This window comes from Sorex fumeus, unplaced genomic scaffold (assembly GCF_029834395.1).
Source record: "Sorex fumeus unplaced genomic scaffold, SorFum_2.1 ptg000074l, whole genome shotgun sequence".
NCBI lineage: Eukaryota > Metazoa > Chordata > Mammalia > Eulipotyphla > Soricidae > Sorex > Sorex fumeus.
Window position 1 is genome coordinate 298,854 of NW_026606131.1, and position 26,654 is coordinate 325,507.

A 26,654-nucleotide genomic window follows, 5' to 3' on the forward strand; every position below is an offset into this window, starting at 1 on the left:
AAACCGACATCATTCCCTTCTGTGACGGTGGTCTCGAACCCTTGCCAATTCCGGGGGGACGGAGACGCCCCGCACACGCTGAGACCCTAACCCTGAGAAGAGACACGAGTCAGGCCCTCGGCGGGAACGTTCCATTCATTTACGTCCGGTTCAGACCCTGCGGGTCACCCACTGGAACCTTCTCCCCTCGTTCACCTGTGCGACTTCTCGAAGAGACGCCTCTGACCACGGACAGACACGTGCCCGGCTCATCTGTGGCTCAAGAAACTTTTATTCTTTTTTTGTTCTTTCTTTTTATTCAAAAGAAGGGTTCCCTATCACAAAAATTAGGTGACGGCACCAGCAGCAGCAGCGGCGAAGTCCAGAGAGCGGCGCTGACGGCGGGGGTTCGAGGGGGCGTCTCCAGGTCCGGAAGGGCGAAGACGGGGAGTCGGGGGGGAGGAGGAGAGTCCGGGGGAGGCGGGAGGCCTCTGGGGAGGGCCCGGCCGCTGCTCCCTTCGCTGGCGCTGCAGACGGGTCTCAGCAGGATCACGGAGCGGACTCGAGTAAACCGTCACACTAACTCCAGCACCTGGTGGGGAGGGAAGGAGTTTAAAACACAGTTTGGTTTTTTTTTTTGCTTTTTGGGTCCTACCCGGTGATGCTCAGGGGTTCCTCCTGGCTCATGCACTCAGGAATCCCTCCTGGCGGTGCTCGGGGGACCCTACGGGATGCTGGGGATCGAACCCGGGTTGGCCGCGTGCAAGGCAGACGCCCTCCCCGCTGTGCCATCGCTCCAGCCTCCAGACTCCTTTTAAGAGTGGCCACACTGGGGTCCAGTGGGGAGGGCCCGGGTCTTGCATGCAGCTAACCCTAGAGCCGGGGCAAGGGTAATCCTTGAGCACTGCATGGTGTGGCCCCAGAACACCACCCAAAAAGGCTGACGTTAGTAGGTGCTGGGGCTACCGTGCCTTCTCCCAGCGGGGCTCAGGGCCCACCTAGGGATGGAGAATGAGCTCAGAGCACAAAGGCGCCGGGTATGTAAGGATCCCTCAAGCGGCGCCCCCCAGACGACCCTTCCGCGCCACTCAGAACCCCCTGAAGATGGCGACTGATTGATTTCACTGGCAAAGAGTTCAGAGTGATGAAGCGAGGCAAGACCAGGCCCTTCCCTCATGTTCCACCTCACGGCCCACCATTCAGCACGGCAGTGCGTTAGTTATCAGAAATAGTTTACGTGTTAAAGGTGATGAAGCGACAACTGAAAGAAACGAGAACTATAAAATTGCGAGTGAAGAATGGGCTGGTTAAAGAAACTTTGGTACGTCCATACAATGGAATACTATGCAGCTGTTAGAAAAGATGAAGTCCTGGACTTCGCATATAAGTGGTTCGACCTGGGAAGTACCATGCTAAGTGAAACGAGTCAGAAAGAGAGAGAGAGAGACAGACAGACATAGAAAGATTGTGCTCATTTGTGGAAGATAAGGCTACAGAATGGGAGACTAACATCCAAGAATAGTAGAGGTAAGTACCAGAAGGATCACTCTACAGCTTAGAAGCCGGCCGCACATGCTGGGGGAAAAGGCAGCTCAGATAGAGAAGGGAGCACCAAGTAAAGGGTGCTGGGAGGATCCTCCCAGGATGGGAGATGCGTGCTGAAAGTAGACTCTAGACCGAACATGATGGCCACTCGATGCCTCTTTTGCAAACCACAACACCCAAAAGGAGAGAAAGAACAGAAGGGAATGCCCTGCCACAGAGGCAGGGTGGGATGGGGGATGGGGGGTGGGAGGGATACTGGGATCCGTGGTGGTAGGAAATGGGCACTGGTGGAGGGATGGGTGTTCGATCATTGTATAATTGAAACCCAAGCACAAAAATTTGTAAGTCTACAATTGTACCTCACTGTGTCTCACTAATAAAATTTAAAGAAGAAAAAAACAAATGGAGCCACGCGGCACCTGGCCCTGGAGAACGCTTTCTAGTCTTCCGGCTCCTCCTCCTGCACGCCCTCTGCACCCACTCAGTATCATAAATACCGTCATCATCTCGGCAGCGGCAAGGAGCCTTGTCTCTGCCCCTTCAATCACAGTTCCTTCCGAGCACCCGGAGACCCGTGATTTGGCAAGATCGCGGTATCTGTGCCTTGTGTGCTGGCCTGGCGCATGCCGGGCGGGCGTTGCAACGGAGACGGGAGAAAGAGCTTACCTTGATCGTGCCCTGACTGTTAGCAGCAATCAGCACACTGGACTCCTGGAAGAGAAGGAGGAGAGCTTTTAAAAGACAAGAGGAGGGTTTCTGGGGGCTGGAGCGACAGCACAGCGGGGAGGGCGCTGGCCTGGCACGCGGCTGACCCGGGTTCGATTCCCAGCATCCCCGAGGGTCCCCCGAGCACCGCCGGGAGTGATTCCTGAGTGCAGAGCCAGGAGGAACCCCTGTGCATCGCCGGGTGTGACCCAAAAAGCCAAAAAAGAAAAAAAGAAAAAAAGAGGAGGGTTTCTGGCTGGCCCGCCCAAGAAAGCAGCCTTCTCCTCCTCCTCTCTTATTTTTGGGGGGTCACACCCAGCGATGCACAGAGGTTACTCCTGGTGGTACTCGGGGGGCCATATGGGATGCTGGGAACTGAACCTAGGTCGGCCGTCCTACCCGCTGTGCTACTGCTACAGACCCCATCCTCTTTTCTTAAGCCCCTCTCAGATGCCAACAGAATTTCAAGCAAAACACCAACTTGAACATCCTCCCCTCCCCTCCCCTCCCCTTCCTTCCTTCCTTCCTTCCTTCCTTCCTTCCTTCCTTCCTTCCTTCCTTCCTCTCTCTCTCTTTCTGGGTTACACCCAGCGATGCTCAGGGCCGACTCCTGGCTCTGCACTCAGGAATCACTCCTGGTGGTGCTCGGGGGACCCTCTGGGATGCCGGGGATCGAACCCGGGTTGGTCGCGTGCAAGGCAAACGCCCTCCCCGCTGTGCTCTCGCTCCGGCCCCTTAAACATCCTGTCAACTACGACTTTGAGACCCCCAAGTCCCTCGTGTTCAGGATTAGGTTTGTCACGGAAGTCAAACGGAATCAGAGCAGGTGACTTCCGGTTGTCAAGGCAGGGAGGAGAAACAGATTCCCGGGAGGAGGGATATGGCAAAGGCGGAAACGCAACACTTAAGACGAATAAGCAGCGAAGACAAAATCCCCGTCTTCCCCACCAGAACCCACTTCCGTTCACTTCCCCCCAAGAAACGTCACTCTCCGTCTCCGTCTCCATCTCGGACATGAATCTCTCTTGGACGGCTCTCTGGCAGTGAGCGACAACAAAAACAACGTAGATATTTATCTGGGAGAAGGAAGGTGATCTTTCTGTTTAATTATTCGATCACTCAGCACATGCATTTTCAACAGCCTCAGTGACTACTTGGAATAGGAGGTATGTGGCAACATGTTCTTCTTTTTTTTTTTTTTGCCTTTTGGGTCACACCCGGCGATGCTCAGGGGTTCCTCCTGGCTCTGCACTCAGGAATTACTCCTGGCAGTGCTCAGGGGGCCATATGGGGTGCTGGGGATTGAACCCAGGTTGGCCGCGTGCAAGGCAAACACCCTCCCCGCTGTGCTATCGCTCCAGCCCTGACGTATTTTTTAAGATATCCTAAACCTTGGAGTGGGGGAAATTATTTCTTTGGGAAGGAGGAAGGATGGGAGAGAAATGAGCTCATTTAGGCAGAGAACCTCAGAGAGGAGGAACGCGGAGGTTATTCTTCCTGTTGGGGACAGAACAGCCGGCTTGACAACTCGAACGTATACTTGAAATCTGGGGCCAGAACGATAGTTCAGCGGGGAGGGCACTTGCCTGGCAGAGACTTTTGGGCACCCCCTGGCACCCTGTATGGCCCTCTGGGCACTAACGGAGTAATTCCTGAGCACTGGGTTTGGAGAAAGCCTTGAGTTCTCCCGGGTGTGGCCGCCAAACTGTATCACTGTCATCCCGTTGTTCATCGAGTGACTCGAGCGGGCGCCAGTAACGTCTCCATTCGTCCCAGCCCCGAGATTTTAGCCAGCCTCTCCTTACTCGTCCATCCCAACGCTGCCGTATTGGGGGCTCTTTCAGGGCCAGGAACGAGACCCGTTATGGTGACAGTTTTTGGCATATGGAATACGCCACGGGGAGCTTGCCAGGCTCTGCCGTGCAGGCGGGATACTCTTGGTGGCTGGCCGGGCTCTCTCTCTATATCTATATCTCTATCTATTTCCTTTCATGGTTTGTTGCCTACTGTCGGAACCTCATGAAACATGGTGTGGTAATTATGGAAAATGGGTAGGAAGTTTCTTATGATGTGTCTCGTGGCCCTGAATGCAAAAAACAGCCCCAAACGAAAAAATCAATCAATCAATCAATCAATCAATAAGCAAGCAAGCAAGCAAAAACCCAGCCAAGAGGCGCTGCCCGATTCTCTGTTTTCTTATCAAGTCTCCTGTGTCGAGTCAAACTTTCATAGACATTAAACGGACACTCTGCGCTGGATTAATCTGCATCCGCTTCAATTTCGGACCCAATGAGGTGGGTGGACAACATGATTCTGTCACCTTGGCTCTGTTCCCAGCTGCGGTTTCCCAGCGGGTCAGCGTCCGGATTCTCGGAGCCGTGGCCGGGAGGGAGGAATCGTCTCCGGATTTGTTCTGGAGGGTTCTGCAGGGTCCCAGCTGTGGCCTGACCATGCACGCACGGGTCTAGTGGCCCGCCCTCGCTCCCCGGGGAGCAAGAAAAGAAATGAGGGATTTGGGGCCCTTTGAGGCAGGATGAGACCCATTGTCTTTACTGCCTCGTCTGCCAAGGCATCGAAAATCAGATGGGCTGGACACGTAATGCGATTTGGAGACGACCGCTGGACTAGAGCCGTTACCGACTGGATTCTACGGGACGTCAAAAGCCCACATGGCCGCCCACCTGCGAGATGGTCAGGCTTCTTCGTTAAGACCCTGAACGATCGGTTTGAGGCTCTTCGTATTCCTGGAACGAGCAGACGCCATGGGGCTACGCTAGCAGGTGACAGGAGTGAATGGAGACGTTACTGGTGCCCGCTCGAGCCAATCGATGAGTAACGGGATGTCAAATGACCAAGTGAGGCAGGATGCTGGTGGGTACCAGGGGCGCTTACTCGGGCACTCGATGCCGAGAGCGAGGGGCTTCTATGACCAGCACCCAGAGCAGCAGAGAGCACTGCAGCGTCAGGCTGACGGAAACGAGAGCAGAGGGCTCCTGCCTCCGGCACTTCCAGAACTTTCTACAAAGGAGAAAGGGACCTGGGGGGAGGGAAGTGGGGTTCCTCTGGGAGAGGGGAGACTCCCCCTCCACCGGGTCTGGGATTCGGGGCCACGGGGTGCTTCCCTTTTTTCTGGAAGGAAGGAGTCCTCGGGAAAGGGCGCAACCTGTCACCTAGCACGGAGAGGAGCCCGGAACCCCGAAGGAAAGCGGCACCTGAGAGGGCGGGAACACTGGCCAATCGCCTCGGTGACACCTTGGGACAAGCATGGGACTTACAGGGGCGACCAAACGCGATGTTCCCACCATTTCCCCGTGGTAAAGATGAATTCGGCAGCTGCCCAAAGCAGTTGTCCGGCTGCACCTCATTTGCTCGGATCACTGAGTCAAGAAAGCGACGGGCTTCCAGCTGGGGTCACTGGTTCCCCCTTTCCTTTTTCTTTTCTTTTTTTTCCTTTTTGGGTCCCACCCGGCGATGCTCAGGGGTTCCTCCTGGCTCTGCACTCAGGAGTCACTCCTGGCGGTGCTCAGGGGACCCTATGGGATGCTGGGAATCGAACCCGGGTCGGCCGTGTGCAAGGCAAACGCCCTCCCTGCTGTGCTATTGCTCCAGCCCCCAGGGTTCTCGTTTTTGTTTTGTTTTATTGCTTTTTGGGTCCCACCCGGCGATGCTCAGGGCTGACTCCTGGCTCTGCACTCAGGAATCACTCCTGGCGGTGCTCGGGGGCCCCTATGGGATGCTGGGAATCGAACCCAGGTTGGCCATGTGCAAGGCAAACACCTTCCTCCTTCCTCGATGTATTAATTGCTCCAGCCCTTGTATCACCTTTTAAACACCATGATACTTTGTATCACCCATTAAACACTATGATACTTTGTATCACCTTCAAAACACTATGACACTTTGTATCACTTTGTCTTTTTTTTTCCTTTTTGGGACACACCCTGAGATGCACAAGGGCTACTCCTGGCTCTGCGCTCAGGAATCACTCCTGGCGGTGCTCAGGGGACCCTATGGGATGCTGGGGATCGAACCCTGATCTGTCGCGTGTGAGGCCAATGCCCTCCCTGCTGTGCTGTCACTCTAGCCCTGGTTTTCAAATTTTTTTTTTTGGGGGGGTCCACACCCGGCAATGCTCAGGGCTGACTCCTGGCTCTGCTCTCAGGAATTACTCCTGGCCGTGCTTGGGGGACCCTAGGCGATGCTGGGAATTGAACCCGGGTCGGCCGCGAGCCAGGCAAATGCCCTCCCCGCTGTGCTATGGCTCCGGCTCCTCCCCTTTCCCTTTTCCTTTAAAAAATATAGATTCATTAGTATCCTTGTGTAAGAAATACACACGAACAACAATCCCAACTGTATGAAAGAACAGGAAAAGTGACGGCGACTTCTCTGTGCCCTCATTAGGGTCTGTGCTAGAAAGCTGATGAGGCAGGCGGGTTCCCTTGGGGTTTTATTGAGGAAGAAAAGCCGAGACCCTCGCTCTGTCCGAGGGCGTTACCGTTTCCAAGTGACAGAGCCGAGGGGACGGCCACTGAGCCACTATCCGCAGTGCCGTCTCGACTCGGTGCAAACGCTGTGGAGCTAGCCAGTGGGAACTGACGCGCGCCCTGGTGGGCAGCGACAAGCCGGTGAGCGAGCTTTCCCCCTGAGGCGTCCACTGCGGTGACGCCGGCCACCCATCCCCCCTCTTCCCACAAGCACCGAGGCACGACGGAAATGGTCCATCAGCCCATCGAAGAGACGGCGCGGGCAATTCTCCCTCCCGGGGACTCCGATCTGAGGACGGTGCCCCCTCAGACAAAAATCAAGAGCCAGAGAGCCACAAACGTCAACCGGTCCTCAACGACCCACAAGCTACCTCCCAGCTCTTGACGATTCTCTCTACGGAGTCTCTTGGTCACAGCGGACACACCTCTTTCCTACAAACCCCGATCCCTTCTTTTTCTCACTGCCAGGAAAAAGGGTGTCAACCTGAAGAACTACGACATAACGGTGAGAAATAAGAGAAAGAAAAAGAAAGCCCAAACTGATTTCTTATTCTTTGCATGTTTCACGCGTCATCCCGTTGAGCATCGATTTGCTCGAGCGGGAGCCAGTAACGTCTCCATCCATCCCGGCCCTGAGAATTTCGCAGCCTCTCCTGACTCGTCCTTCCCAACGCCGCCGGATTGGAGGCTCTCTCAGGGTCGGGGGAACGAGACCCGTCATGGTGACTGTTTGGGGCATATCGAATCCGCCACGGGGAGCTTGCCAGGCTCTGCCGTGCGCCTGGCATGTAATTCTAGAGAATTATGAATCGGATTTTCCTGTCTGGGGGCCGGCAGGAAGGGTGGTCCTATTTGCATTCGAAAGGCTCCTCCAATCGTGAAACAGTCTCTCTCCTCCACAGGCTGGGTAGTGTCCAGTGGGGCTTTCCCCGCTGACCCTGTGGGTCCTCCCCGCTTCTCCTCTCGGCGTCTCTACAGCTGCCGTGTGGAACTCCAACTCTCCCCCAGGGCCCCTCTGATTTCAAGGCAAAAGACAGAAAATTAAAGCGCGCCCCTTTCTGTGTTTCATTTTATGGAGCCGGAGGACCTTTCCCCAACCCACGTCCTCCTTCCTTTATGCAGAACACCTTGTTCGAGATCTTCTCTTTGATCAAGTCTCTTATCTTCCGATCTCCCAGTCAGCAAGCATTTCACACTGGTCTGGACCCCACAGGTCAGGGGTCTGGGGACGTGGGCAGTGTTCGCCGACCGTCAGGCAGACAGACCTGCCCAACACGGGCAGTTGTGAGTCCCAGCCAAGAGCAGCGACGCTGGTTCCAGGAGAGTCTTCAGAGGTTTGGAATAAAAAACATCCGATGCCGGGGCTGGAGCAATAGCACAGCGGGGAGGGCGTTGGCCTGGCACGCGGCCGACCCGGGTTCAATTCCCAGCATCCCATAGGGTCCCCCGAGCACCGCCAGGGATGATTCCTGAGTGCAAAGCCAGGAGTAAGCCCTGAGCATTGCTGGGCATGACTCAAAAAAGAAAAAAAAAAATCTGATGCCAAATAGTCTGTCTCTGTCTGTCTTTCTTTCTTTCTTTCTTTCTTTCTTTCTTTCTTTCTTTCTTTCTTTCTTTCCTTCCTTCCTTCCTTCCTTTCTTTTTTGGCTCTTGGCCTTTATTCTTCTGGCCTTTGTTTCAGTATGTCTTGTTCTGTCTTTTCCAGAATTGAGCTGGGTTTTCGATATACATACACAACCTACAAACCTATCAAAAAAGATCTTCTCTTTGAAATGGCAGTCGGCTCTCCTGACATGTATAAAACACGTCAAGGAGGAATGAGTTAGATGTCTGAAACAAATGAAATCTGAAATTTAGAATCTTTTTTTTTTTTTGGCTTTTTTATTTGGGGTGAGTCACACTCGGCGATACACAGGTGTTATTCCTGGCTTTGCACCCAGGAATGACTCCAGGCAGTGCTCAGGGGACAATATGGGATGCCGGGGATCGAACACGGGTCGCCGCATGCAAGGGAAATGCCCTCCCCGCTGTGCTATCGCTCCAGCCCCTGAATTTAGAATCTTAAGATTCTCGCTTTATGATGTTGTCTCATTTTTTTTTTTATCTTACAGAAACATTCAAATCACCTGCTATCTATGGAACAAAAAGTTTTGTACTGGGCAGAGGTGAACGTCTCTGAAGAAAAGCCTTTCTTCTTAGGAAAAGAAGCAAGAACTTTTCTTGAGTGCGGACGCACCCAATTTTCAATGCCAGGCTCCAGTTGAAGCAGGTCGGAGTATTTACTGGCTCTGGACAACCTTTTAACATATTTCGCGAGCGTTAACTTTAGATCTCCGGGGCTCTAATCCTGCTCGGAACTAGAACACGCCCCACGTCAGACCCCCCAAGAATCAATGCAATCTCTGATCACTCAGTTATTTTAAAAATTCCGCCCGGTCCAGCAAAAGAAATATTCTACAGAAGGTATGCTGCTCTTCTCGGGTCTTATCAACCTACGGTCTGCAAAATACAACGTCTGATTTCTTCCCCCAGGCAGCCCTGAAACTCTGAAATAATTACAGTTCTTCCTTTTTATCCAAGCGCTGAAATGACTTATTTTAGTTCCGTGTCCTTATGTGTGATATGTCGAGCTGGGAAACAGATGAGGCCCGAGCCCCTGTGTGAATACGGTCCCAGTCACTTCCTGTAGAATGCTGGGCTCCCAACCTTATGACACCCCGGGCCTCAGCCGATCTGATAAAACGAGAATGGAACGGTGAAAATGGGAAGTGGAGGAGAGAACCGAAGTTCTCATCCATTATACATAGGGATGTTACATTTCCAATCTCATCCACCTACGCCCCGAAAAGTTTAATATGCAGAATCTGATCTTGTACCGACTGCCCTGTGATTTCAAGTGGGATCGTTAGAGGAAAGTCCCAGAACAAAGGTGGGAGGCAGTGGGGGGCCAGTTTCCTGCATGAGGCTGTCCAGGCCATTCCCTGGTCCCTGCCTGGCAACTTAGATCCCCGACACTAGGGTTTATCAAAGAGGAACTGGCCTCCTCACGGGTAAGCGGGCTCAGGGTGATCCTCAATTCCTTTCTTTTTTTTTTTTCTTTTTGGGTCACACTCTCTGATGCTCAGGGCCGACTCCCGGCTCTGCACTCAGGAATCACTCCTGGTGGTGCTGGGGGACCCTATGGGATGCCGGGGATCGAACCTGGGTCGGCCGCTTGCCAGGCCAGCGCCCTCCCCGCTGTGCTATCTCTCCACCCCGCCCCCCCCCCCCAGTCCCTTTCTAACGTTACCTTATGAAGATGATTATGAATGGAATGAAGCCATCAAATGCTGGAATACGTTAGTAAGACGTATTTCCAAAGAGCTGAATGCTTTCCCTGCCTCAAATGCCTGTCCTTAGCACTACTCACGTAAGAGGAGGGGATTATCACTGTATCACTGTCGTCCCGCTGTTCATCGATTTGCTCCAGCGGGCACCAGTAACGTCTCCATTCGTCCCGGCCCTGGGATTTTCGCAGCCTCTCCGTACTCGTCCTTCCCAACGCTGCCGTATTGGGGGCTCTTTCAGGGTCAGGGGAATGAGACCCTGTTATGGTGACTGTTTTGGGCATATCGAATCCGCCACGGGGCGCTTGCCAGGCTCTGCCGTGTGGGGTTACCGTGCTAAGGAGCACAAGTAAAAGGGGGAGGGAGGGGCACAGAAAATCTGGGTTCATCAAAATCTAGGGTTTCATCAAAAGAATGGCCACAGTCAAACTAGAACTTCTACAGGAACCAGAAAAATCAGGACACGAAATGCAACTTCTCACCCACTGAACACAGGTTAGGAAAGCTACCAACCAGGACCTACATGCTCGGCCTGAAGGGACACAGCTGGGGCCTGCTTCCAGCATATTCTGGGACCGTGCCTCGGTCCAGAGCTCACCTGAAACGCACTCAGCCCCCCACACCGCCTCTGACCATTAAGCCCCAACCATGAAAGCCTGGCACGCATCAACGAAGACTATGGTTTCGAAATTGAGTACGGGGGGGGGGGGGGGGGGGGGCTGGAGCGAGAGCACAGCGGGGAGGGCGTCTGCCTTGCACGCGGCCGACCCGGGTTTGGTCCCCGGCATCCCACTGGGTCCCCCGAGCAATGCCAGGAGGGATTCCTGAGTGCAGAGCCAGGAGGAACCCCGGTGCATCTCCGGGTGTGACCCAAAAAGCAGTAATAATAATAATAATGATGATGATGATGATGTAGCACTGTCCTCCCGTTTATCAATTTGCTCAAGCGGGCCCAGTAACATCTCCATTTTGAGACATCTTGTTACTTTGTTTGGCATATAGAATACGTCATAATAATAAGAGATGAGAGGAAGGGAGAGGAGGAGGAGGGGGGAGGGAAGAGGGAGAGGGAGGAAGAGGGAGAGAGCCCATAGCACAGCAGGGAGGGCGTTCGCCTGGCATGCGGCCGACCCGGGTTCGATCCCCGGCATCCCATAGGGTCCCCTGAGCACCGCCAAGAGTGATCCCTGAGTGCAGAGCCAGGAGTCAGCCCCGAGCATCGCCGGGTGGGACCCAAAAAGCCAAAAAAGAAGAACAACCAAATTGGGTATAGAAACGCTAAGAAGCAGTTTCCCCACGGTCATTTCTGACATTTGGTTGAGGACATAAACGATCACACAGACCAGACGTTAGAAAACATCCTTCCTCCCCCTTTTCTCTCGTTTTTGGGCCACATGCAATGGATCTCAGGGCTGAGAGATCACTCACAGCAGAGCCGGGGATCGAACTCAGGATGGCCACAGGCAATACAGCCTGACCCACTGTTCTACCTCTCCAGACTCAGTAAAACTATCGACAAATCAGTTCTCAATGAGAACAACTCGGGGCTAGCGCAGCAGGGAGGCATTTGCCTAGCACGTGACTAATCTGGGTTTGATTCCCAGCAGCCCATAGGGTCCTCTGAGCACCGCCAGGAGTAACCCCTGTGCATCACCGGTGTGACCCAAAGAGAAAAGAAAAAGAAAAACAGCAGATAGGCATGGGGACATGTCCCTGATCACCAACATTCTGTTTGTTCTGGGACCACACCCGGCCAAGCAGAGCCAGGAGGAACCCCTGTGCATCACCAGTTGTGACCCAAAAAGCAAAAAAAAAAATCACGTAAGACATTAAAAAAAAATTCGTTCAGATGGATGCAGAAGGAAGTTCTCTGATGTCTCTTAATGATCCAGCATCAAGATTTTCGACCAGGGGTCTGGTGCTGATCTCGAGAAGGAGAAAGCAAGAGTCTTCAATAAAATCCGACACGAAGTGGCCGGACGCAAGTGTGGGCACCAAGTACGGCGGGCAGGGTGCTGGCCTTCCGTGTGGCCGGCCCGGGTTCAGGGCCCAGCCGAGGAGTACGCCCGGAGTACCTCCAAGTGTGGTCCCCCAACAGTAACAACAGACAAGCCAAAAATCTCAACGCGGCGTCAGGGAAGGCGGGACTTGGTGTGCGGGTTTCCAGGCTGTCTTGTGTGGAGGGGAACGATCCGACTTAGCAGCTAGTCTAAGTCAGACAGAGACCTCCGTGTTTCTGTAGGACACTGCGATCTGTAGACAGACGACAGATTTCCATCTGCCTACACGGTTGATTCCTGCAGGTTCCATTTGTGGTTTGCGTCATTACTTAGAAGTCTTGGGGCCAGAGCGATAGCACGGGGGGAGGGCGTTGGCCTGGCACGCGGCCGAGCGGGGTTCGATCCCCGGCATCCCACAGGGTCCCCTGGGCACCGTCAGGAGTGATTCCTGAGTGCAGAGCCAGGAGGAACCCCTGAGCATCGCGGGGTGTTGCCCAAAAAGACAAAAAAAAAAAAAAAAAAAGTCGCCTTTTATGATTCAATCTTCCCTATGTTGGCCTCGTGACTGCATCAAACTCATTTAAATACACTTTAATGCATTAAAAAAAAGTAACAGGGGGGTAAAAACTGGGTTCAGATAATAGAAAAAGAGCCATTAAAAAGGCACACGGGGGCTGGAGCAATAGCACAGCGGAGAAGCCGTTTGCCTTGCACGCGGTGACCCGGGTTCGATTCCTCCGTCCCGCTCAGAGAGCCCAGCAAGCTCCCGAGAGTATCCCGCTCGCACCACAGAGCCTGGCAAGCGTCCCGTGGCGTATCAGAGACGCCAAACACCGTAACGCAAGTCTCACCATGGAGACGTTACTGGTGCCCACTCGAGCAAATCGATGAACAACTCCACTTGTAGGTTTTTTTTTTTTTGGTCACACCCGGCGATGCTCAGGGCTGACTCCTGGCTTTGCGCTCAGGAATGACTCCTGGCTGTGCTCGGAGGACCCTATGGGATGCTGGGAATCGAACCCGGGTCCGCCGCGTGCGAGGCCAGTGCCCTCCCTGCTGTGCTCTCGCTCCAGCCCCTTCACTCATAGTTTCAAAAGCACGAACAAATGACAAGTGTGAGGAAACGTGTATTTGCAACCGAAAAGGGCAACTTTCTTGTTAAGAACTTAAACGTGCTTAGACTCTGCCCTGAAGTCGGGTTTAAGGAGATGTTCCGTATAGGTCACTCGCCTCCAGGGACCGACAGCAAATTATCTGCCTCCTAATTGACCACCAGGGTGAGATGAATTATTAATGGAGCTGCGCACGTGACGGTGAAGGAAAGAACCAAGACACCGGGTACCCGGGAGAAATCCCCAGTCTTAGGGGAGACAGAGACAACACAGGAAGCGCCACAAAATCTCGTCTGGGGCCTCCCAGGTACCAGCTCCACAGCTCACGGGTCACCCGCTGCCTGGGCGGTACAATTCTATGCAGAAAATAAACTGCCGCATCCTGCGAAAAACGTTTATTCCAAACTTCCCAGGGGCTCACCAGCATCTCGCGTGAGCATCGAGGGCGTCGGGAAGCCCCGGCTGAGAGCAGACTTACCCCGTCGGGCAGCGCCCTCCAGCACACGGCGCTGACAAACTCGTTCGTGTCGTCCTCTTTCCGGTCTTTGTCCAGAACGCTCTTGACCGTGTCGAACTTAAAAGTTAACAAAGTCTTAGAAAGTCCTTTATAATACAGGTAAAGAGAGTTGTTCTCGCTTCCTGAAATTTGAAAAAAAAAGTTTGTAATGAAAGGACGAAAAATTCGGAAAAGCGTTTGTAAGGTAATTACCCTTCAGTGCTTAATCAAGCTCAAAGGCGAATTAAACCGGAGGATAATGTTGGTTTGTCCTTTCTGCCTTGCCACAGGGAGGTTAGGTTTATTGGGTTACTCCCATCACAGTGCTCCCATTCCTCTGTGTTTATTTGTAACCTCTTTTTTTTTGTGTTCTGCTTTCCCTACCGGTCAATCACCTTTATCTCCTAATCAGACTCTGTTAACTTGTAAGCTTTTCTCTTCCACCTAAGTCCTTTGCATGGTTAATTCAGACCAATGTCCCTTTTGTGTAGACACAGGACGACAGTCAATGCTACCTTAACGGACTCTGAATGATCTTCACTCCCGGGCATCTGTTCTTTCAATTTAAGCCTCAGTTGCCCTAAATTCCTAGCACTCCAAGAGCAGGGTCCTGATGAGGGATTAGATGGACCCAGGGCAAGCTGTGAGCTACCCTGTCATTGAAATGGGCCAGGCCACAGCGCCATCATACTTAACTCTAAGTCAAGAGCGTGGTCATGGGCGTGTTCTGTCATGATCCAAAACGTAACAACTAGATTAGGACCCCGTTAGGATTAGGAAAGATTAATAAGACCTGAGCACTTTAGTCTGAAATCTGTATCGAGCTGTCCTCAGGAGAGCCACCCGATAAGCTTACTGCGACTCTTTCTGCGTCCACACAAAATGAAGTAGAATTAAGACGTCAATTAAGATGTTAATTAAGTCATTGGACTAAGGAAAGAAGAAAACCACCTTAAGTGGCATTTTGCCCTTGAGCCGAGGAAGAGCTTCTCGGGTTCCTCAGGAGTCACTGCTGGCGGTGCTCAGGGGACCCTGTGGGAAGCTGGGAATCGAACCCGGGTCGGCTACGTGCAAGACAAAACCCGCTGCGCCATCGCTCCAGCCCCAGAGCAGGAAGGGTTTTTACATGCTGATCGTGCTACCACGGCAAAGGCGGAGGTTGGAGAGGAAGGGGAGAGACCGAGGCCAGCCTGAGTGCGGCGAAGATGAGCGAGGGAGTCGGGAGGAGACGGGAACGAGAGAGACGGGAGCAGGCGCGCGGGGAGAACGGAGCGACCAGCAACTAACCACCAACCAGCATGGCGGTCCTGTCCCTTCCAGCATGCACCTGCCGGTGGAGAGGGGAGGCCGGGGTGGGGAAGAGGCCCGAAACCACAGAACGCAGGCGGCGAGAGAGCCGTGGGCTGCCTAGTCACCTCGTGAATACACAATAGAGGAGAGTTCAATGTGCGAGGGCCGGAATGACAGCACAACGGGGAGGGTGCCTCTGGCCTGGCATGCATCTGACCTGGGTTCGATCCTCGGCAGCGCCTACGTTCGGTCCCTCAAACCCCTGCCAGGAGTGCTCCCTGAGCACAGAGCCAGGAATGAGTCCCGAGCACCAGTGTTTGGCCCACCCAAAGCAAAACCCAATAAATTGGGGAAAAAAAACCCAAAAAACATTTCAGGCTGTCTTGCAAATTGTGTCAGGAAAAGAGGAAATGCGGAAAATGTTTGCTCCATCACTGTTGTCCCGTTGTTCATCGATTTGCTCCAGCGGGCACCAGTAACGTCTCCATTCGTCCCGGCCCTGGGATTTTCGCAGCCTCTCCTGACTCGTCTTTCCCAACGCTGCCGTACTGGAAGCTCTTTCAGGGTCAGGGGAATGAGACCTGTTATGGTTACTGTTTGTATATATAAAAACAATAACTGCTGCTGTTTTAATGGGTCTCATTCCCCTGACCCCATCGAAAAATGGGGAGAAGAAATGAACAAAAACCTCCTCAAGGGCTGGAGTGATAGCACAGCGGGGAGGGCGTTGGCCTGGCACGCGGCCGACCCGGGTTCAATCCCCGGCATCCCAGAGGGTCCCCCGAGCACCACCAGGAATGATCCCTGAGTGCAGGCCCTCCCGTTGATCATCGATTTGCTCGAGCGGGCCCAGTAACGTCTCCATTGGAGACTTTGTTGTTACTGTGTCTGGCATATCGAATACTCTCGGTAGCTTGCCGGGCTCTCCGAGAGGGGCGGAGGAATCGAACTCGGGTCGGCCATGTTGGCTGCGTGCAAGGCAAACGCCCTACCCGCTGTGCTATCGCTCCAGCCCCCCCTGAGTGCAGAGCCAGGAGTAAACCCTGAGCATCGCCGGGTATGACCCCCCCAAAAAAAAGCCACAAAAAAAAAAAAAGGAAAAAGAAAATTCTTCAAAAAAGAAATACAAATGGCCAAAAGGCACATGAAAAAATGCTCTACGTCACTCATCATCAGGGAGATGCAAACCAAAACAACAACGAGATATCATCTCATATCACAGAGACTGGCACACATTCAAAAGAGCAAGATCAACCAGTGCTGGCAGAGATGCGGGGAAAAAGGGACTCTCTTTCATTGTTGGTGGGAATGCTGACTGGTCCAGCCCTTCTGGAAAACAATACGGGCATTTCTCAAAAAAAAAAAAAACTAGAAGTTGAGTTTCCATATGACCTAGCGATATCACTTCTGGGAATATACCCCAGGGTGCAAAACAGCACACTACAAATGACGTCTGCACCTGTATGTTCACTGCAGCACTGTTCACAAGATCCAGAATCTGGAAACCACCTGAGTGCCCAACTGAGTGCTAATAGTGCCCAACCTGACCGGTTGAAGAAACTCGGGCACATCCGCACAGTGGAACAATACTATGCAGCTGTTTGGAGAGATGAAGTCATGAAATTTGCTTCTGAGTGGATGGACGTGGAGAGTATCGTGCTCAGTGAAATGAGTCAGAAAGAGATGGACAGACATAGAAGGACTGCACTCATTTGTGGGATCTATCTGTCATTGTCCTCCCATTGTCCATCGATTTGCTCGAGCAGACCGAGTAATGTCTCCACTGTGATACTTGTCACTGTGTTTGGCATATCGAATATGTCACGAGGAGCTTGCCAGGCTTTGCCGTGTGGGCGAGAGACTCTCGGTAGCTTGCCGGGCTCTCCGAGAGGGGCAGAGGAATCGAACCTGGGTGGGCCATGTCGGCCGCTTGCAAGGCAAGCGCCCTACCTGCTGTGCTATCACTCCAACCCTGAGGGACATAAAATAACATAATATGAGACGGACACCCAAGGACAGTAAACACAAGGGCCAGGAAGATTGCCCCATAGTTGGAAGCCTGCCTCATGAGCTGGGGGAGAAGGCAGCTGGGATAGAGAAGGGATCACTGTGTCAGTGACGGTTGGAGGGATCGCTCGGGATGGGAGATGTATGCTGAAAGCAGATAAAGGACCAAATGTGATAACTTCTCTGTGTTGCAAACCGTAATACCCAAAAGTAGAGAGAGAGTACGGGGGAAATTGTCTGCCATAGAGGCAGGGGGAGGGTGGGAAAGTGGGGGTTAATACGGGGGCCACTGGTGGTGGAGAATGGGCACTGGTGGAGGGATGGGTAGTCGATCATTATATGACTGAAACTCATCTCTCACAGTGATTCATTAGAAAAAAATTTACTTTACAATCAGGCCAGATCAACAGGATAGCAGGTAGGGTGCTAGCCTCGCATCCAGCTAACCCAGATTTTGTCCCGAGCACCCCAGACCGTCTCCCCAAGCTGGCCAGGAGTAATCCCTGAGTGCAAAGCCAGGAATAAGGCCTGAGCAGGCCGGGTGAGGCCAAAGCACCCTCCAGCGACTGGACCCCCAAATTTATATTACAATATTCACAGTCACGGTCCTCCCGTTGTTCATCAGTTTGCTCAAGCGGGCCCAGTAACGTCTCCATTGTGACACTGGTTACTGTGTTTGGCATATCGAATACGTCATGGGGAGCTTGCCAGGCTTTGCCGTGCGGGTGAGATACTCTGGGGAGCTTGCCCTCTAATCGAACTCGGGTGGGCTGCGTGCAAGGCCAACGCCCTACCGCTGTGCTATCGCTCCAGCCCATTACAATATTATTATATCATATTATGGCTGGAGCATTAGCACAGCGGTAGGGCGTTTGCCTTGCGTGCAGCCTGCCCAGCCGAGTTGGGTTCGATTCCTCCGCCCCTCGCGGAGAGCCCGGCAAGCTACCCAGAGTATCTCGCCCGCACGGCAGAGCCTGGCAAGCTCCCTGTGACGTATTCGAGATGCCAAACACAGTAACAGCAAGTCTCACAATGGAGACGTTACTGGGCCCGCTCGAGCAAAACCGATGAACAGGAGGACGGTGACAGATATTACGTTATATTATATATTAATTATGATATTATATGCTACAATAAGAACTCAACTATAAAACATATTAATATCCAGTCTGTGCTCAGCGAAAGGAAGAACTAAAGCGTCTTCACGTACAGTTAAGGAAAAATCAAGGGTGTCAAGGCACCAATCTCAACGCGCTTCCTTCGAAGGCGATGAGTGTTTCCTGTCGGCAAGCCCAGACAGACGCCCGCCGAGCACGCCAACGGGAGCCGCGCTTACCACACGCTATGTAATCCCCGTTGGAAGCAAGGCCGACGAAGTTCTTCTCGTTGATGTGGCCCTTGAAGGAGCGCAGACAGTATGGCTTGCCCACGTTCCACAGCTTGAGCTGGCTGTCCGTCGAGCTGGGGCGGGCAGAGGGGGGACGCGTGTGAGAGGTCCTGGCCCGGAACCCACCGCTACACAACGGGGCGGCTCGGAATGCAGACCCGCGTTTCAATCGACCCTTCGTTCGCTTCTGGCGCTGGGAAAACTAGCCACTACCCTGGCCTTCTGTGTTTCCCTCGTTCAATGAGAAGTACAATTATTTCTAACTTACGGAATTACATAGGCTGGAGCGTTTGCCTTGCACTCAGCCGACCCGGGTTCGATTCCCCCGTCCCTCTCGGAGAGCCTGGCAAGCTCCCGAGGGTGTCCCGCCCGGACGGCAGAGCCTGGCAAGCTCCCCGTGGCGTATTCGAGATGCCAAACGCAGTCACGAGTCTCACCATGGAGACGTGACTGGTGCCCGCTCGAGCAAATCGATGAACAATGTGAGGACGGTGCTCCAGTGCTACAGAATTCGATGAATTCTGAAAGATGTTGATTAAAAATTTCATTTAAAATGCTTCCAATCCTGCCTGGGTCTATAGGAAGTGCCTTCCCGTCCAGGGAAAGGGCCTCATTAACAGTTGTGCTTACTGCAAGACTACATCTCTTCCACGTGATTTGATTTTTTTCAACCACTGAATTGGACTGGCATATTGAATATAAACTATTTTCAGGCATGCAATGCTCTACGTGAATGATTTATATAGTTTGTCTCACTGAAATAATATGTAAATGAATTCATTTGCCAAAAAAAAAAAACCCATATAAAAATTACTGGAACTCCCATCCAAAACTCACAGAAGTTGAATAAACAATCACATTTTCTTTCTCTTTGAATGTGTTACAATAATTGAATTATACTATTCAATGTATAACTGCTTCTCTCTCATCCACCAATTTTTCTTTTCTGTAAAATGCTTAAGGTACTAACCACAGCTAGTAAATGGTTGCGCCAACATCAAAATATCTTCTTTTGAAGACCAAAATCTACCTCCTAAGTTGCTTCTTATTTTTGAAACACTGCATCCGTCCTCAGACATTATACTGTTTTACGCTTTTGATTTTAGCCATGCTAGGGTTCGAACCCAAAGCCTCACAGGTGAGGTCTGTGCTCTCCTGCTAAGCCATACCTCCGACCCACGTATACATATATGTACACATAGATCTTTTACTGGCCAAATGCTCAGGTTAGAACAATTTATGACATTTTAACATTATAAATGGTTTTTTGGGGTGACACCCAGCGACGCACAGGGGTCATTCCTGGTGATGCTCAGGGGACCCGATGGGATGCTGGGAATTGAACCCAGGTCGGCTGCATGCAAGGCAAATGCCCTCCCTGCTGTGCTGTGGCTCCAGCCCCATTATTATAAATGTTTTAATATGACAACTACATATTCAATATTTCCAGAGGGAATCGAGACTGTTTTAAATCATTCTAAGCCTCAAATACGTACGAGAAAAATATCCTAACTCATAAAAATAAAAACAGAAAAAGTTGGTATTTTAACTTTTATAAACTATAAAAACAAATGAGCCATATCACTGAAGTTAACTAAGAGATCCAAATCTGTATAATTTCTCAACTACTTGGAAATCACACGAGATGATTCGACACCAAGAATCTGAAAATATTTTTTGCCAGAAGCTACCAAACATATTTGAATCTGAATAAACCTGTAACAAATTTATTGCGTATTTTTTTGTTCAGTTCGGGGCCACACCTGGAGTACTCAGGAGTTACTCCTAGCTGAGTTCTCAGGAAGTACTCCCGACTGGGCTGGGGTACCATATGGAAAGCTCCGGATTAAATCTGGGTTGGTCACACGTAAGGTACGTGACCGACAAACTGCACAATCTCTCCTGCTCTTACTGCCCCTTTTTTTTTTCTTTTGGGTCACACCTGGCGGTGCGCAGGGGTTCCTCCTGGCTCTGCACTCAGGAGTCGCTCCTGGCGGTGCTCAGGGGACCATATGGAATGCTGGGAATCGAACCCTGGTCGGCCGTGTGCAAGGCAAGAGCGATAGCACAACAGGGAGGGCGTTGGTCTGGCACGCGGCCGACCGGGTTCGATCCCTGGCATCCCACACGGTCCCCCGAGCACCGCCAGGAGTGATTCCTGAGTGCATGAGCCAGGAGTCAGCCCTGAGCATCGCCGGGTGGGACCCAAAAAGTGAATAAATAAATAATTAAAAACGGCAATCAGAATCTTCAGGAGGTTCGTGCCCTTCTGAAGACAGGATACTCACGCGGAGACAATCTCCTCGCCACTCACAAACTTGGCGTAGGAGACGGCTTTCCGGTGTCCCTTGAACACCATGATTGGTTGCTTAGTGTTACGGAGATCATAGTAGTGGACGCAGTGATCTACGACAGAACGAGAAACGGAAAACGCGGGGTCAGAGAGAAGTGAAAAAGCCCGACTCCTTTTCATCAAACGTTACACGACGCCACACCTATTTCCCGCCAGAGAACCAGGGCCCGAGGCTCCTTTTCCAAGACACACGCCTATGGCAGAAATCTGCCTTGATTATTCGTAACAGAGAGTTGCATTGAAAAGTATACATAGGAATGTGTTGGGGCTGGAGCGATGGCACAGCGGGGAGGGCGTTTGCCTTGCACGCGGCCGACCCGGGTTCGATTCCCAGCATCCCATAGGGTCCCCCGAGCACTGCCAGGAGTGATTCCTGAGTGCAGAGGCAGGAGTGCATCGCCAGGTCTGACCAAAAATAAAGGGAAAAACGAAAGTGTATGTGTAAAAGACCACTTAGCAGGCGGATAAGGCCAAGAGTGACTTCCCAAGCATCAAGGCAGGACCACCTTTGGTGCGCAGAAATGTGTACGTGCTCTGAAGGGAAAAATTTACTCTGCTGATCCAACTTTCTAAGATCCTCCGATTTAGGCCTATTTCCCCTTACTGTTATGGCTTTTTACAGTGAACGCTGAGATTGGCCACGTTTATTAATTTCTTTGCCTGTGAGATTTCCCCCCTCCCATTTTATTCAATGTAGCACTGGAGCACTGTCCTCCCGCTGTTCATCGATTTGCTCGAGCGGGCACCAGTAACGTCTCCACTGCGAGACTCGTTACTGTCTTTGGCATCTCGAATATGCCACGGGAAGCTTGCCAGGCTCAGCCGTGCGGGTGGGATACTCTTGGTAGCTTGTCGGGCTCTCCGAGAGGGATGGAGGAATCGAACCCGGGCCAGCCACGTGCAAGGCAAATGCCCTACCCACTGTGCCACCGCTCCAGCCCATTTCAATTGCTTTTCTTTTCTTATTTTTTTTTTTTTTGCTTTTTTGGGTCACACCCGGCAATGCACAGGAATCACTCCTGGTTCTGCGCTCAGGAATCACTCCTGGCGGTGCTCAAGGGACCACACGGGATGCTGGGAATCGAACGTGGTCAGCCGCGTGCAAGGCCAACGCCCTCCCCGCTGTGCTATCGCTCCAGCCCATTTCAATTTCCATTTCATTCAATACTGGGTTTAATCCTCGCGCTCATCTCTGTGGGATAAGATGTGGGTGGGAGAGACGGAAATATTCAGGGTAGGAGCCTACACGACTACCTGCGCAATCTCAGATTTTTCACTGTCTAGACGTATCTTAATTCCACCCTCATCAGTGGTAAGATGATTTTCTTTGGGACTGCAACAGGCAGGGAGGGCCCCGGCCTTGCAGGCTGCTGACCCGGTGTTCATTCCTCGGCATCCCAGATGGTCCCGGCCCCGCCAGGAGTGATTCCTGAGCACAGAGCCAGGAATAAATTATGAGAACTGCTTGGTGTGACCCCCAAAACACAGGCATTTAAAAAAAATCGTTGTTTTTCAAAAAGTTTCAATAAGATACAAATCTAGGAAATTTTAATGTGAATTTTAATGTGAATTCCTGGCATCTGTGGGCTGTAACCTTCCATCCATCTTTAACGTCTCTAGGTCTAGCTGGAGCTACAGTACAGCGGGAAAGGCGTTGGCTTTGCACAAAGCCAACACAGGTTGAATCCCGGGCAACCTCTACGGTCCCCCGAGCATCGCCAGGAGTAATTCCCGAGGGCAGAGTCAGATAATAAAAAAGAACTCTAGGTCTTCATATGTTAAAGTATTTCTCCAGATTCTGGCAATTGTAAAGAGCGCTGCAATGAACAAACCAGTGCAGATGTCACTTCGACTATACTTTTTTGCCTCTCTGGGATATATTCCCAGGAGTGGTATTGCTGGGTCAAATGGGAGCTCACTTTCTAATTTTTGGAGAATTGTCCATACTGTTTCCCAAAAGGGCTGAACATGATGGCCACTCGATGCCTCTTTTGCAGACCACAAGACCCAAAAGGAGAGCGAGAACAAAAGGGAATGCCCTGCCACAGAGGCAGGGTGGAATGGGGGTATGGGGGGTGGAGGGATACTGGGACCCGTGGTGGTGGGAAATGGGCACTGGTGGAGGGATGGGTACTCGATCATTGTATAATCGAAACCCAAGCACAAAAATGTGTAAGTCTACAACTGTATCTCATGGTGTCTCACTAATAAAAATTAAAAAAGTAAGAAATAAAAATAAATAAATTAAAAAAATATTTCTCTCTAGGTCTTTGTATTTTTGAATCATTTCCCCGTCCCTTTCTCTCTGACTTCAAACCCGATTACAAAAGCGTCTGACTATGTGCTATTGTCTAAAAACCCCTGGCCGCGAAGCTCTACTTTCCCGTCATTTTGGATGAAGGACATCTACGGATCCATCTGGAAGTCCATTAATTTTTCTTTTCTTGGCATCCACATTGTTGATAAGCACGTCAAAAGATTCTTCGATTTTGATATCAGGACTTGTATTTCTAGTCTTCTATTCCAAATCTTAAAAAATGGGACTCATCTCCTGGCCAAAATTCTTGTTTTTACCATGAAAATATCTCATTTCCCAGCATGCTGTTGACCTTTCTCACTAGCTCCTTTAATATATAAGGAGCGGGCTGGAGCGATAGCACAGCGGGGAGGGCGTTTGCCTTGCATGCGGCTGAACCGGGTTCGATCCCCGGCATCCCATAGGGTCCCCTGAGCACAGCCAGGAGTGATTCCTGAGTGCAGAGCCAGGAGGAACCCCTGAGCATCGCCGGGCGTGACACAAAAAGGCAAAAAAAGAAAAAAAAATAAGAATAAAAATAAAAGACTGGTGGAACACCAGCAGTGCTCGGGACTTACTCCTGGCTCTGTACTCGCGGTGGTACTTGGGGGACCTTACAGGGGCTGGGACGTACCTGGGCCGACTGCATGCCGGGCCAGCACCCTCCCGCCTGTACTAAGCTCTCGCCTCTCTCCGCCAATCTCCCTCTGAATCCTCTCCCTAGGGAAACGGGGTGAGCGTTCTGTGAGTCATTGCTTTCGGGCTATCTCTTAAACTCGAACCTCGCAAACGGAACCCAAGAACAGCAAATAAATTTTTAAAGGTAGAAAAATGATTTCAATTTTCTGTAATGGGTTTTTCAAAAATTATTTAAAGTATTTCCTTTGGCAGTTACGACACTCCACAACGGCCAGCAACATTTAGAAGTCAATTTTTAAAACTTCAATGAGGAAAAACACATCTCCCAGAACTGCTTCCGTAAATCACACACGTCGGGATGTAAAAATGTTTTTCCCCCGGTGAGTGGGTCTGCGAATAAGCAGTGGCAGGCTTGCTTTATTTCCGCGTCGGGCACAGGCTAATAATTTCCAGCACACGTAACTCATCATAGCTGCAGTTCACATTAAGTATGAGTGTCGGTGTGCCAAGAGAGACCACAAACGGTATGGCTGGACCTATAATCTTCATGTGCTACCAGCGTGTAATAACCAAAAATTAAACGTTTCCTTATAAAGAAGAACCCGAGACACTAACATGTTTATACCCACTTCATCTATTTCCTTTCAAAACCGTCACCACATCAGTCAACTTGAAGAAGTTTCCATAATACGATCTTCGAAGTCAAGCTCCCCAAATATTTAATGATCTTTTCTGTAAATGTCTAAATCTCTAGCTTTTTAAAGACCCGCTTTCTGGGTTGGCAAAAGAACCTTCACAGAGAAGAACCTGTGAAATATATGGGAATAGTTCCGACCAGTCTCTGCCCCCGCGCCTGGGTGTTCCTTCCCAGAGTCCCTTGGAGGGGAGCGGGTTGAGCTTTCCTCCCTGCCCCGACCAGGGCTACGGCAGCCGGAGACCTCCAGGACCAGCCACCACCATGCTGAGACCACTCTCCGCACACATGAAGGTACTGGCAGAGGGACAAAGCCACGCGGGTTCCGGGGCCGAGACCTCCAAGCCTACTCGAATTGGAGTCGAGCATCTTCCACCCAGATCCTCCAAATTCCAGTAGGCGGGGGTCACACCCACCACCTGGCCCCCTGGCGCCGTGTAATCCCATCAGCAGCCAAGACTCAGAGACTATAAAATCCAGATCCCGGAACCGCGCGGCCGCATTTGCGGCCGCGCGACATCTTATTACCTCATTCCTACTTTGGACAAACTTGCAGGCTATCCGAATGCAGCCTGCCCACAGGGCAGAGTCTGGCAAACTCCCCGTGGCGTACCCAATATGCCAAATACCAGTAACAATGATGGGTCTCATTCTCCTAAAGAGCCGTGAATATAATCTCAGGGCTAGGATGAAAGAGACGTTACTGGGGCCTGCTCGAGGCAATCGACGATTAACAGTTCCGACCACCTTATCACTGTCACTGTCTTCCCGTTGCTCTTCGATCTGCTCGAGCGGGGGCCTGTAACGTCTCCACTCGTCCCTGTCACGTGCTGGTGTAGCCCGATAGCATACTGGGGAATCTTCCGGGCTCAGGGGAATGAGGACCATCATTGTTACTGTGTCTGGCATATTGAGTACGCCACAGGGAGCTTGCCGGGCTCTCCAAAAGCTCTCAGATGCTTCTGTAGTCGAGTTTGAAGTCAGAGAGAAAGGGACTCGGAAATGGTTCAAAAATACAAAACCTAGAGAGAAATACCTTAACATATGAAGACCTGCTCTCTCTTGGGGCAGCCTCTAATCACCTTTACAGGTGTCCCCAGTCAGGCATGTTTGAGGTAGGATGCTCTCCGCAGCCCGGTTTTATAGTCTCTGGGTCGTGGCCGTTGATGGAATTACACGGCAGTTGGTGGGTGTGACTGCCAAGCTACTGGAAGACGGGGGGTCTGGGTGGAGGGGGCCTGTCCCGATCCGAGGAGGTCTGGAGATCTCAGCCCCGCATCCTGCACGCCTGGGTTCCTCTGCCGGCTCCTTCATGCGTGGGGCTCGTCCGAGCATGATTCCGGAGGTCTTCAGCTGCCGGGGCTCTGCTCGGGGTGGGGAGGGAAACTCAACCCACCCGCCCCTCCAAAGGGCTCTGGTGAGGACAGCCAGGCACGGGGCAGGAGACTGCCGACCACTTTGTAACTGCATAATACAATATTCCTTTAACTCTGCGTGGGACTTTAATAATTATTGGCTTTCTTTCCCTTGTGACTCAACCGTGTAATTCTGCAGTCAGTGTATGTCTGTTTCATATATAGTCATAAATAAAATGGCACCGTAATTTTCTTCTATAACTTTGGTTCATTCAACATTTATTTCACCTCTCCACCTGGATGTAAGGAGCTCTATGTAGGTCACTCATTTTCACTGTTAAATTCCATATCTGAATGTGCAAACAATGAGACTATATTAGGTGTTTCTCTGGGGCATGGCCTCTCACATGTCTAGTACTTAAGAATCGCCACTGTAGAGTCTGTTAAAACCTGGGATCCTGGGGTTCGCCTTCAGAAACCCGGATTCAGTGGCTCCTAGGTAGGGTTTTAGAATGCAAATTTCTGGGGCTGGAGCAATAGCACGGCGGGGAGGGCGTTTGCCTTGCACGCGGCCGACCCGGGTTCGATTCCCAGCATCCCATATGGTCCCCTGAGCACCGCCAGGAGTAACTCCTGAGTGCAGAGCCAGGAGTGACCCAGAATGCAAATTTCTTACTAACTCCTACATGATGCAAGTATATGACTGTGTAGGCGCCATTCTGAGCAGGGCTCTAGGGTATACTGATATCATTTTCTCATTTATTTGTAAGAACTCTTCAATTAATACATAGTACTAACGCTCTTCCTCTGGTTAATGACTTAAAAATTACTTCAAGTACTACCCAAGGAGTAGAATTTCATTTTATTGTAGCCGAATTTATCTTTCCTTTCTAGCTTCTACTTTCACTGCTGAAAGCTTTTGCCGCCCAGGAGATCATGAAGACGGTCTCTCCTATTTTATCATTTAAACCCTGCATAGTGCCACT

The 26,654-nt window shown here is 51.5% G+C and overlaps 1 protein-coding gene and 1 non-coding gene across 3 annotated transcripts in view; both read right to left on the bottom strand.

The window, feature by feature from the left end:
- Nucleotides 1-266: 266 nt before the first annotated feature.
- COP1 (COP1 E3 ubiquitin ligase) overlaps nucleotides 267-26,654 on the bottom strand; it is an 87,427-nt gene continuing 61,039 nt past the window's right edge. Inside the window, exons 15-19 of one of the 2 annotated variants that reach the window (XM_056130165.1) lie at nucleotides 20,620-20,737; nucleotides 18,281-18,405; nucleotides 13,630-13,790; nucleotides 2,191-2,235; nucleotides 267-571 (exon numbers count right to left, since the gene is read on the bottom strand). In XM_056130165.1, coding sequence (XP_055986140.1) covers nucleotides 554-571; nucleotides 2,191-2,235; nucleotides 13,630-13,790; nucleotides 18,281-18,405; nucleotides 20,620-20,737 — 467 coding nt within the window. In that variant the 3' untranslated portion in view covers nucleotides 267-553. The remainder of the gene's footprint in view (nucleotides 572-2,190; nucleotides 2,236-13,629; nucleotides 13,791-18,280; nucleotides 18,406-20,619; nucleotides 20,738-26,654) is intronic. The other variant, XM_056130164.1, reaches the window with a different exon arrangement.
- Nucleotides 12,212-12,350, bottom strand: LOC130038288 (small Cajal body-specific RNA 3). The gene has a single exon (XR_008794654.1). It is a non-coding gene; the product is annotated as a small Cajal body-specific RNA 3 (non-coding RNA).